Source organism: Lissotriton helveticus, chromosome 4_1 (assembly GCF_964261635.1).
Source record: "Lissotriton helveticus chromosome 4_1, aLisHel1.1, whole genome shotgun sequence".
NCBI lineage: Eukaryota > Metazoa > Chordata > Amphibia > Caudata > Salamandridae > Lissotriton > Lissotriton helveticus.
Window position 1 is genome coordinate 928270495 of NC_136063.1, and position 13560 is coordinate 928284054.

Here is a 13560-nt window from a genome sequence, read left to right on the forward strand (position 1 = left end):
ACATTGATTTGAGGAAAAGCATGCTATTTTCGGCCATAACTTCAAAGGATTAAGCCCAGGTTTACTCATTCAAGCTCATTACGACCATTGTGATTTTAGCACAAATGCTATTTAAACAATGACCAGAAGCATTTATGATGCAGTAGCTTAACAGAAAAAAGTACTTCTACTTTCACAGTGCAATGGTAGACCAGAAAGAAAACCAAGATTGGCACTTGAAAAACCGTCTGGCTGAATTGATGAACTGCCTCTCATTACCTATTTTGGGCACAAACACACTAGTTTCTAACCTCTAGATGTGAAGAACTAAGCTCATGTTGCTCAACTGAAACAAACAATTCAGTGGATAGTGCATAGTCCACTAGAAAATCCCACTGGATGATGCATACATTGCAAACTCAGACACCTAAAAATGGTCGGTGTCTTGCAGGCATTTCTTCAGCTCTTGGTCTGTCCACAGCTGCCTTTTTGCTTCCACCACAAAGGTGGTCTAGACAGTAAAGAAGTGAAGGATGGAAATGCTTGAATTAATCTGAACAACTGCTTATCACTCCTGGTGTATTTCATACCATAATTTCTTAACTATTCTGTGTCATTACTGATGGAGACCAACCATTTGCAAATCAGCCTGGCTCCTGCTATGATTGACACAGTATGGTTCAAACTTTTAGACAACATTGCATCTGAAAGGAAGCTTAAGCCGGCTCCAAATGGTTTTGGCCTTACAGAGCCTCCTCAATAAGGAGTAGCTGGAGTTCCTGTAGAGCAGTGATTAACAGGGGCAGCCGAAACAACTAGTGTGGGGGTTGGGGGGGTGGGGGGGGGGAAGGCTCGGGCTGGTTTAACCCTTGTGTGCTGGTGATGGAGTGGTTCCGTTACAGTGCGCCGCCCCACCCACGCTGCCGCAATTCCACACCTGCGCGGCACATTCTATTGAGTGGGCGGGGCTTTAGCGGAAACACTCCGTCACAAGCACAGCGGTGCCCGTGGCTCGTGACGGAGTGGTTCCATCACGAGCACCGCGCGGCCCCCCTCCCCCCCAGCGTTGCGGTGGAGTTACCGCCGCGGCCAAGGGGTTAAAAAAGGAATAATACAAAAATAAAACTAAGCTTGCTGCCGCCGGGTCCTGTGTCTTCTCTCCTGCTTGCATGTGTCTGACTCCAGTGGAGAAGTGTGGCTCAATGGTTAGAGCAGACAGACCTCAATGCAGAGCTCTGGCCAGGGACCAGGGTTCGATTCCCGCCTTATTAATTCCCCTGACCGGATATTCTCGCCTCAGTGCCTATTCTGATCATGGGTCCCGCGCTGCAACTCTGGGCAATAGCGTGCGTAGTCTCCACAACGGCCCCCACAACGCGAGGGATGCCTGGTCTGCACCATGGGGTGCCCAGGAGTGGACACTTCACAGGGAAAGCCAGGAAGGGTTCCCTTGCAGTATTCGTACAAGCGCCGGGAAACCCACTGCGGGTAGCTGTGCGCTATACAAGTACAAAAATATTTACATGTAGGAGCAGGAAGCAGGCAGCCAGGCTCCCACCCCTTAGCCAATCCCAGCGCTCCAATGGAGCATTGTGATTGGTCTGAGCACCGTGACATGGCTCTCAGCCTGGGCTGTAGGGGTGAGCATGTTCTCTATGCAGGCTGTAATGCAGCTGCATGGAGAACAGGGGAGTGCGCATGACTGCTTAGGGCGACCTGAGAGGGCTGACCAAACAGTCATTGCGCACAGGAGTGTCTACCACTCCTTCCCTGCAGCTCCACTCTGCCCCCTCATGCACTGCCGCATCAGGATGAAAATAAATGATAATAACATCCCGTTATTATAATTTTAATTTTTTCCTTTCTTTGCTGCTCCTGGCAGTGTGGCGATGCTCCTCTGCCTTAGTGGAGGAGCCGTCCCCGATGATTAAGTGATGATTAAGTGATCAAGGGCCTCATGTACAAAGGGTTTCCTCATTTGCACACCCTCTAATTCAGTAAATCAGTGGATGTGTGAATGCTAAAATCCATTTTTAAATGTACTAAACACATTTAACAATTCATCAAAGGTTTTCTGAATTGTTTAATGGGCTAAGGAAACCATTTGGAATCACTATTTGGTGTGTTAAGGGTATCCCCTTTCAAAAATGGATTCTTTATGGTATGTATTCGTGTTCTTTTTACTAACATTTTACCACCACCTCAAAGGAGTTGGTAACCGGGAAGTGATCCCAAAGGGACCTCTTTTAATCTTTGAATCATTAAAAAAGCATTGTTAAATGTAGGCAACGTTACCAATTAAAAAATGTTTGTAAAACTTTGAGGTGCTCATTTACAAGCCCCTTGCGTCGCCGGTGCATGACTTTAATATGGGAAAAAGTAATGAACCGGTGGCGCAAGGGGCTTGTGAATAAGCCCCTTAATTTTTATTTTAACACATTCTGTTTTCGAAAAATGGGCTGCATGGAAAAAACAAGGATTGCTTTAATTAAATGTAATCATAGACATGGTGGTTGACTGACTTCAGTATGCCACCATTCTTGTGATTGTAGCCAATTGCTGTGGGTCGCAATTTGGGACCTACCTCATGCATAATAATTTGGTTGTTCGAATTGTTACTCACTACAATTTTATAGTTTGTGGACCAACCTATTTGTTCATAAAAATGCATTCGGTAAAATTCGGAGCACAAATTTCGACCACTTATTCAGAATGCTTTTTTAGTACATGAGGCCCCAGTCTCTAATAAACACTACCTTAAACCATATTTTTTTAATTTGCTAATAATTATGGTAGTATGGTGCTGAAAAACTTGTAAAAACTCTTAAGCCTCTTCTCCAAAAGCATCTTTAGTAGAATCAATCTTGATCATAATATACAAAATTACAGGAAAAGAGCACATTTTCATCAATTCTTGCTATGCTTTGTCTCTCACTGGACTTTAAACAGGACTTTTAGCAGAAGGGGACTGACACTAAACTGCACTGGCTTCAGGACATGGCCTCTCTTCTATCCCTCCCAATAACGAATCAGAGAAACCACATTAACATCACAGCTGTCAGATCAACATTCACTTCTTGGACTTAGGTTAATGTAATTTTAGAGACATGATCAGATCCATCCGAGAACACATTTTAAATGTTACCCTCTCAAATCATGACATTAAAAGCGCAGTATCTTATGACAAACTCAAAAAATGAAATTTGATGTTAGTGCTATGTCAGTATATTTACAACTCATTTTCGTTTACTAGTTTTATTTATTAAATGAAGTCTAAGGGCCTGATCGAGAGTTCGATGGATAGGTTTCACTGTCACAAATGTGCCCGATATACCGTCTTACTTTTTAGAGGTGCATTTCATGGTATGGCATTTGTAATAAGGCAAATGGGATATCCGTCATATTGCCCTAAGAGACTAATTTCGATTTGAGCAGATGGGTACTCCGTCACAAATATGATAGATGTACCATATACCTTTGTACGTGCATTTTATCCAAACGTGCTTGCATTAAGGCGGACAGGATATCTGGGTCGGACTACAACAAAGAATAGGGCTGGGCATTTGAAATAAAAGTGCCTCCCATTAGTGAAGTAGGCAGCTAAAAAATGTGGCCCATGTTTGCAAATTGAGGCAGTTTTGAACTTGGTAAGACACGCTGTATAAAATGTATAAATGTTTTTACACGGTATGAAAGGCTGCATGGATTTGAGCCTGAGGCAGGAAATTTTTGTTTTAATATCAGTGAAATCAACAGTAAAAACTTGCCCAGCAGACAATATAACAGACCCAGAAACAGCCAAAAAACTGTCTGACACTGCCCGACTGCCCTACCGACCTTGGGCTTGGGGACATCGTCATGTTTGTGACGGAGTTCCACAAACTCTAAATTATGTCCAGAATACCACCACCTACCTATTCATAAAGAAATCGTTGATCTGCGATGGTTCCCACAGATACAAGTCACTTGAACTGCTGTTCCCTTGGAATTTAAATTCAACATAATCTAGTATACGGTCGGGTCGGCAACACGGCTCCGGTACTATACCAAAAGCAGAAACAGACGTCGCTTATCCAAGACAAAGGCAATCGTCTTTATTTCAGGCTTTCCTTTTCATCTGATCAAATAATCATGTTTTCACCACCACAAGGAAAAAACAAATCAGATATATGTGCCTCTTTTCCTTTTGTTCTGCATGCAAAGTATTGAAGCAAGCTGACCTGCACTCAGGTGAATTGTAACTACTGCCTAGGCATATGCACCAAGAAACCCAAATGCAGGAAACGACTTCTCATACATGAATCTTACCTATTTCAAGATGGGTGGAAATCCCACAGAAATCACTTAGTACAATCAAATTGCAGATCAAAGTCAGAAAAAAAGCAATCCGGATATTCGACATTTTGCTGGGATTTTGAACACACCACAATCCATGCAACGGAAACTCCGCTCTGTGAACTTTGTAGCTTGCCTTTCACTTGTTTGCTTTCAGTCGTCACCGCCCAAAAATATTTTTTTTCCCCAGTGAAGTTCGCAGAGGCTTTTGATGTTCCATGTCGCAATGCCCAGTGGGTCAGCTGAGTTGGTTTCTGCGACGTATTTACAATACCCGTCAAACAAGGGGTAAGAGAAATACAACGATGCAGCGCATATATTAAACGTGACTTCAGCTGTTAAGGCCCCAACTACGACTAGACTGGAAAATTCTGATCCAGGAGCTTGTGCTTGGTCGAAATTCCGAGTAGGGATGGAATTACCAAAGTTAAGGGTAGATTTATGGGGGCAGATTTACAAGCCCCTTGCGCCACTTTTGCGTCATTTTTAACATGGGAAAAATGATGCAAAAGTGATGCAGGGGGCTTGTAAATCTGCCCAATTTTTTTTAGTGCAATGCAGCGCAGCAACCAAAATTGCTGCGTTGCGTAAGGGGAAGAAAGCAGCCTAGAGCCATATTTATTAAAAATTGCTTGCTGGTGCTGCTATTATCCCCTGTGCTGAGGCACTATAAAGGCTGTCTAGTGGCAGGCACAGTCTTTGCACCATGTTGCAAACCTTTCCAGTACCCAGGGCCGTACTGGCCGTAGCGGGCAATAGGCGTTTTCTCAGTGAACCAAAAAGGTGGGGGCCTTTTTTGGACTGGTGGGGGCCGTTTTTAGGTCGAGCCTTCAAGACCTCTTGTATATATTTTAGTATATGCTTATTATATACTTATATGTGTATGTAGTTTGTTGGCTCTGGAGATCAGCCCTTAGACTTGTCTGCTTCCGCTTAGGGGTTTTGTTTTCTGTTCAACTGCTTCTATTTAACTGTCTGATAGAAAACGATCAGCAGTGGTCAGTAAAATACCAGAATTGCTTTCTGCAGAGGGACTTTCTTTTTTTATTTTTCTGGCATCTGTCTCTATTCAACTTTCTTGATAGAAAACAACCAGCAGAATACCAGATACCAGAATCACTTTAGAATACCAGAATCACTTTAGCATTCTCTAGATTCCAGTCCATAGAAATTGTCTTCCACGAGCACCCGTAGACAATAATATTTTTTTCAAATCTTGTATTTTCAGTAATATGACTACCAAAGGCCCTGATTTTATATTAAAAACAGAGCTTTGCCTATAACATTTCCAGCTGAAAGGCAATATTTTTCTCCATGTGTTTCTATACCTGGCGTGTCACGCAGTTTGGTGCTTACTTTCCCTCCATGTTAAAGAACGGTAGATGTTTCAGCACCCAGGCTATTGTCCTGCATAGCTAAATACATATAAGGTCCCAAAGGTGAGACCAATTGCATTGCAAATGCATGTTGTTACTGGGGCTGGTTTTGTAGCAGTGCTGCAATTTCGCCCCCCTATAACAAAAGCAGCAGTGTTTCCCACCAGCATCCCTCCCTCCCCCCACCTGTCCGCAGTCCCAGTCCAACTCAATTGCAAGGGCTGGTTTTCTCAGTCCAGCCCTCCCAGTAACAAATCGTGCCTATACAAATTCTGAAAAATTCCACACGATGGGGTCGATTCCGATTCGGGAAAAACCGCTCCGAATAGCCGTTCGGAGCGTTTTTCCCGTACGAATCGTTCCCTGCAACGTCCCCGTACGTAAGACGAAGTACGATTCGTACCAGGAGCCGTACTCCGTACGAGTCGTACAAGACACCGTACGACTCTAATCTCCGTACGATTCTCCCTCGGAACCCGCTGTACGCGACATCTGTACGGTTCACGGCTGTTTTTTACGACCCAGCAAGTACGATACGTGTCGGGTACGCACCGTACGACCCTTTTTCTACGGGAGCTGAAAACAGCCGTAAAAGCAGAGTTCGCGCCAAAACAGGTACGGAACGGCCCCCACGGGTACGGTGCGTACCCCCCATGATTGCAGGGGTAGGCACCGTACCACTGCGATCATGGGGTGTATGAGCCGTACCCCCATTGTACGATCGGTGTACGAGCCGTACCCCATGTACGATGGGTGTATGAGCAATACCCCCATTGAACGATCGGTGTACGAGCCGTACCCCCATTGTACGATCGGTGTACGGCTCGTACACCCATCGTACATGGGGTACGGCTCGTACACCCATCGTACATGGGGTACGGCTCGTACACCGATCGTACAATGGGGGTACGGCTCGTACACCCCATGATCGCAGGGGTACGGTGCATACCCCTGCGATCATGGGGGTACGGACCGTACGGTGGTTATGTGTTTGTGTGCTTTTCCGTACGACTCGCCCTTACCTGACGTGGACCGTACGAGTCGCGTCCTCAAACACCAGTCCGGATCATACTCGTCGGGTTGTACGGCATGAGTACGAGTCGTACGGTATGTGTACGAGTCGTACGGTTCACGGTTTCAGCCTTGCAAAACGTACGGATCGCGATGATTCGGACGGATTCACGGAATACGGATCGTACTTCGCGACTCGGACGGACGGGTACGATTCGTACGGAGAGGGCTCCGGATACAAATCATACGGACGGTTTTTTTCCCGAATCGGAATCGACCCCATTGTATAAGCACTTTGCAGTGCAAGACACCTGCAATGTGTGGGATGTTTGGAGAAATTAAAACATTTATCCTTGTAAGCATCTGCTTCACGGAGGTGTTCGTTTTTTTGACACAAAGCTTGGTCTGGCTTTCTTTGTACATCAGGCTTTGCATCAAAAACTATTGGTACTTTTGCAGATCTGTCCAAGTAACCCTCAGTAATGCCCCCTTAAACAAAGTGGTACAAAGCAGAATAAAGTGCCATTTCTGCTGGGAAATGGGCACCTATCAGCAGAAAATTCCTTTTAGGACCGGAAAGTAAATACTCTTGCAAGACTTTGCTTAGTTTTATGCCACTTTGCATGACTTTGTCTTGGTGCAAAGTCTGTGTTGCAGTACTTACTGCATGCAGTCATCACCATACCACTGACTGATTTTGCATGAAAAATTCTCTTGAAGATTTGTTGAGGGAAAATGACTGGAAGAAAAGATACAACAAGTGGAATTTGGTGCAGTAAGTAGCAATTCCTCATGTTGTTCCTCATTCCTGACTAGATCAGGCATAATGGTATATACTGGGTGTTATAAATTCCATCCCTATTCCACGCTCATCCTGTCTACCTGGGACCTTCGTAATTTAATTAATAGAGTGTTGTAATCTACTCTTCATCGATGAATCGAACAATCTCACGAAACGCAACAGCAAACCAAATAATCAGTGGTGATTTATTCATTTTTTACCACTATTGAACAATGTAAAAAGCTTACAATACATATAGGTCATATTGGTTGCCCCAAAGGGAGCGTGCAAAATAGAAAGATGTGAGTCAGATGGTGTTCAGTGATAAAGAAAAGAAAAGAATAGCAAAGATTTGCAAAGATTCGTGACATAAAAAGAACACAGTTTTTTTATATTACACAAAAGGATCAACAATCATCCATGTTATGGGACCTGGCCATAAAACAATTCATCCATAATTTTGATTCATTTAGAAACCTATATATCTGGTAGTTATAATGCACAAAGAAGTAATAATATATAGGTCCAGGTCAAAGATCAAATAGGTGTCGACGTTTCGACTCGACTTCGGGCCTCGCGGTGAGTTAAGCCTGGGCCGTGCGAGTCTTCATCAGGACTAAGACGGGCAACCTTTATTGTTAGATGACCCTATGAGACAAAGACATTTTTGTCTAAGAAAGCTGTTGCTGATAAAGTGATTGAGTCAAAAAGGAGGCAGAGGGTCGATAGCTTACCCTAGCGGCGAAGGTGATTCTAGTGTATTTTTCGTAATCTTGATCAATTAATGAAGTGTCCTCCTAAAAAACAATACAGTTTTTGAGGACCTGGAATTAATAAAATATTCAAGATCTGAATAAGGGAGGTGAAAGAATTACCTTATTTCCTATATAGTGTAGCCCACCAGGAGGAATCACTCTGGAGTTATTCCAATATGTGGCAAATACCTACAAAAGGAATAGACATATTCGAGTAAACAGATTCACTCAGAATTGTCATCAAACAAACAGGAAAGTCATGGTAATTGTACCTGTTTGGATCAGTAGTGTAGAATGATTAAATCCTGTTTGTCCCTTCAGCGTACTGATGCTAATGAGCACCGTGCCTCAACATTCCTTTTTACATTCGGACCGCTATGTAGGGAAAACAGAACTCGATATAAACACTAAAAACAATTGAAGGTTCCCACCATATTAATCAGAGGGAAAAAAACGGATCATGGAGCTTACCTAACTTGTGCAGTGTCAGAGATTCAAAAGGTGTGAGGGACGATTAATTCTGCATGTCCCTTCAGCGTACTGATGCTGATGAGCACCGTGCCTCAGGAATCCTTTTTGTTTGGACCGCTAAATGGGGAAAACATAACTAGATGTAAATACTATACACCAGTGAAGATTCCCAACTTTTATCAGGGTACGAGGTCCTGGCGCTTACCTAACTCGTTCGATATATCAGGGATTCAATCGGTGTCTCGCGTCTCGGGCAGGTCCGTGGCAGTACCACAATGCGGAAGACTGCAATAGTATAACCCAACATAGAAAGGGGACTATCATATGACGATATCAATGTGTCTAATGTTCCGCCATCTTGGAACGGTGAATTGCAAGGTCAATATTAGCACTTTTGATAACCAGGCTCAATGTATCAATTGATAATTGAATGTGGATACGAGCTCATTTCTGCAGAAGTGGATGGAATATATTACTTGGAAGTTGAGGATTGAGGGTTGTCAGGTGGACCCCCAATTTTAAACGATAAATTATCCAGCTAATACCAGTTCATAAAAAGTTCTAGACCAACATCGACCAATATGTTAAGGGCACTGTGGTGTGATATAAAGCAAACTCAACTCCTCCATTCAGATATGGATATTATGACATACAATTCTTCCCACATAGTGAGATTTACATAAAACAAACCATTATATTCAAAACATGAATGCAAGCATACAGTGTATTAAAACAAAATTACATTACAATGCCCCCTCCGCTACATGCATTAAGGAAAGGTACAAAATATCAGAGATCATCTGGTAAAATCCCTTCTGCTTTCCCCACAACAAGGTAGTCAAACTACCTTGTGGGCCTTCCACCTTTGTCAGGACACACAAAATGTGGTGGATGCAAGGCTTGTCCACTTACTTTGGAATGTACAACTTTTACACCCTTAAAGACCACAGTAATTGCAATACCACGGGGGTGATCTATGTCATCAGATGCCCCTGTGGTTTTCTATATGTGGGCCAAACGATTCAAAAAATCAAATGCCGCATCCTCCAACATGTAAGTAGAATACGTTGTAAAACACCGGGGGCACCCTTAGTGGACCATTTCACTAGATTTGAAGATGACCCCAATAGTTTACAATGGTGGGTCATTGAAAAAGTGAGAGCTAACCCCAGAGGAGGAGATTTGAGTACCATTCTGAATAAAAGAGAGTGCAGGTGGATACACTCTTTGGATACTGTACAGACAGGATTGAGCGAAATGGAGGAGATTAATAGACAGGTGTCCCTTCTGATTGTATAATTATCAGTTTGTATATCACTGTTATAGATGTACTCTATTGACAGCAGATCTGATATTGTAATGTAATTTTGTTTTAATACACTGTATGCTTGCATTCATGTTTTGAATATAATGGTTTGTTTTATGTAAATCTCACTATGTGGGAAGAATTGTATGTCATAATATCCATATCTGAATGGAGGAGTTGAGTTTGCTTTATATCACACCACAGTGCCCTTAACATACTGTTCGATGTTGGTCTAGAACTTTTTATGAACTGGTATTAGCTGGATAATTTATCGTTTAAAATTGGGGGTCCACCTGACAACCCTCAATCCTCAACTTCCAAGTAATATATTCCATCAACTTCTGCAGAAATGAGTCTCGTATCCACATTCAATTATCGACTGATACATTGAGCCTGGTTATCAAAAGTGTTATACTAATGCAGTCTTCCGCATTGTGGTACTGCCACGGACCTGCCCGAGACGCGAGACACCGATTGAATCCCTGATATATCGAACGAGTTAGGTAAGCGCCAGGACCTCGTACCCTGATAAAAGTTGGGAATCTTGACTGGTGTATAGTATTTACATCTAGTTATGTTTTCCCCATTTAGCGGTCCAAACAAAAAGGATTCCTGAGGCACGGTGCTCATCAGCATCAGTACGCTGAAGGGACATGCAGAATTAATCGTCCCTCACACCTTTTGAATCTCTGACACTGCACGAGTTAGGTAAGCTCCATGATCCGTTTTTTTCCCTCTGATTAATATGGTGGGAACCTTCAATTGTTTTTAGTATGTATATCGAGTTCTGTTTTCCCTACATAGCGGTCCGAATGTAAAAAGGAATTTTGAGGCACGGTGCTCATTAGCATCAGTACGCTGAAGGGACAAACAGGATTTAATCATTCTACACTACTGATCCAAACAGGTACAATTACCATGACTTTCCTGTTTGTTTGATGACCAATTCTGAGTGAATCTGTTTACTCTAATATGTCTATTCCTTTTGTAGGTATTTACCACATATTGGAATAACTCCAGAGTGATTCCTCCTGGTGGGCTACACTATATAGGAAATAAGGTAATTCTTTCACCTCCGTTATTCAGATCTTGAATATTTTATTAATTCCAGGTCCTCAAAAACTGTATTGTTTTTTAGGAGGACACTTCATTAATTGATCAAGATTAAGAAAAATACACTAGAATCACCTTCGCAGCTAGGGTAAGCTATCGACCCTCGGTCTCCTTTTTGACTCAATGACTTTATCAGCAACAGCTTTCTTAGACAAAAATGTCTTTGTCTCATAGGGTCATCTAACAATAAAGGTTGCCCGTCTTGGTCCTGATGAAGACTCACACGGCCCAGGCTTAACTCAACGCGAGGCCCGAAGTCGAGTCGAAACGTCGACGCCTATTTGACCTTTGACCTGGACCTATATATCATTACTTCTTTGTGCATTATAACTACCAGATATATAGGTTTCTAAATTAATCAAAATTATGGATGAATTGTTTTATGGCCAGGTCCCATAACATGGATGATTGTTTATCCTTTTGTGTAATATAAAAAAACTGTGTTCTTTTTATGTCACGAATCTTTGCAAATCTTTGCTATTCTTTTCTTTTCTTTATCACTGAACACCATCTGACTCACATCTTTCTATTTTGCATGCTCCCTTTGGGGCAACCAATATGACCTATATGTATTGTAAGCTTTTTACATTGTTCAATAGTGGTAAAAAATGAATAAATCACCACTGATTATTTGGTTTGCTGTTGCGTTTCGTGAGATTGTTCGATTCATCGATGAAGAGTAGATTACAACACACTATTAATTAAATTGCGAAGTGTTGACTAACTGTGATATTGTGAAGTAATAGTCTTTGGACCATTACCTGGGATATCGGCAGGGTCGGACTGGGAACGTAATCCTGCCCTGGCAATTAAGTCAGACCAGCTGCTGGGGGATCGGGGTTTGCAGGGCGGTACTGGGGGTAAATATTGCTGCTGCACATTTGTTACAGGGGGCCGATATTGCAGCGATGCTGCAAAACCGGCCCCCAGTGACAAATACCGGCCCCCACCAGTCCAAAACTAGTCCCCACCTGTCCGGACCAACACCCGGTGCCCAATACTGCCAGTCCGGCCCTGAACAGCAGCGTTAGGAATAAACAATAGCACTACTGCAGAACAGGAAACTCATTGATTCAATCAAATGGAATCTGTGCATCAGAAAATTAACCACAATTTCCCAAATCATTCTTATACATCCAAAAGCTCAAAATTGTGAATAAAGGGTGATCCCAATGGGTATATTTATACCAAAAAGCCCACTACAATGGTGTGCCATTACTTTCACTAACAGTTATAAGTGGTGGCTCCTTTGCTAAGGCAGAGGATAGTCACCCCACTGTTCTGCAAGCATTGTAAAAGGGAAAAATAAAATTATAATAACGCGATGTTATTGTCATTTTATTTTTCCGTTCCTACTTAGGTGCAGTTGGGGTTGGGCTGGCCAGAGCAGGGGCCAGGGGGAGGAGTGGTAAGCACACTCTAAATGAGCATGAGGGTTTGGCCAAACAGTCATGCGCACTTTGCATGTTCTCCACTGGCTGTATTGCAAAGCCTGGGTGGAGAACATACACAGCCTCTCAGTCCCTCTCTGAGCACCAAAACATGGCTCTCAGACCAATCCCAACGCTGCTTTAAGGAAGTGTTGTGATTGGTTAGGGGAGTCTGGTAGCCTATGGGTTTCCTGGTTCCTGCTTACTGCTCCTGGAGTCGGCCGAGAAACCAAAGAGGACCGAGAGGCAGCAGCCGGCCTGGAGGTAAAAGTTTTCTTTCATTCTCTCACCACCCCCTTCCCCCCCTGCAAGCCCCGTTAAATAGCAGCCATCACTGACAGATACATTACTCTTGCCATTCGATTGACAATGCACATTTTCTGTTCTAATAATAATCGTTTTATTTATGAAGCAATGAAAAATTGATTTTCTAAGCATTGGAAATAGGTCTTACTTTTGCCTATTTTCATAATCAATTTGTTGACCTCCAAAGGATGGAAGGCTGAGTTGGGCTTACTGTGATTCAAATTTGAGACATTAAGACAGCACTGCTCTTAGCACCAAAGGCCTAACGCTCTGAGCCACCTTGCCTTTTCTTGCCATCGGAGTGGCTCACTCTAGCCTTAGTTTATTTGGTTGCAAAAGTAGTTTACTGTGCTGACTTTCCCTTCATTACACTTCAGCAACCACCACAGTCTGAGACAGAAGGAGGAAGATCATTCAAATTTGCCTGCTGGAGCAGACTGCTAGTGGTGTCTTGGTGGAGCTGTTGTTGTGCCACCTAACTGACCATGTAGAGAAGGAGGCAGGGATTTCCAACAGAGCCTTGTTGGGAGCGATAGCTCTCCCCATCCCCCATCTAACTGCACACATCATGTGAATCCATATGCCTGGGAGACATTAACATTTAACTTTTGGCTAACACATTTTAGTGGGATAATGTATTGAACATTGCTTCAGGCACAATAACTGAATAGTCATTTTCTACTTAGTGTCCTATGGG

The 13560-nt window shown here is 43.1% G+C and overlaps 1 protein-coding gene across 1 annotated transcript in view; it reads right to left on the minus strand.

Annotated features, from left to right (window-relative positions):
- The window catches only part of GPLD1 (glycosylphosphatidylinositol specific phospholipase D1), a 586386-nt gene extending 581967 nt beyond the window's left edge, over positions 1-4419 (minus strand). The window contains exon 1 of the mRNA XM_078685714.1: positions 4288-4419. Coding sequence (XP_078541840.1) covers positions 4288-4381 — 94 coding nt within the window. The 5' untranslated portion in view covers positions 4382-4419. The remainder of the gene's footprint in view (positions 1-4287) is intronic.
- Between the last annotated feature and the right edge of the window lie 9141 nt (positions 4420-13560).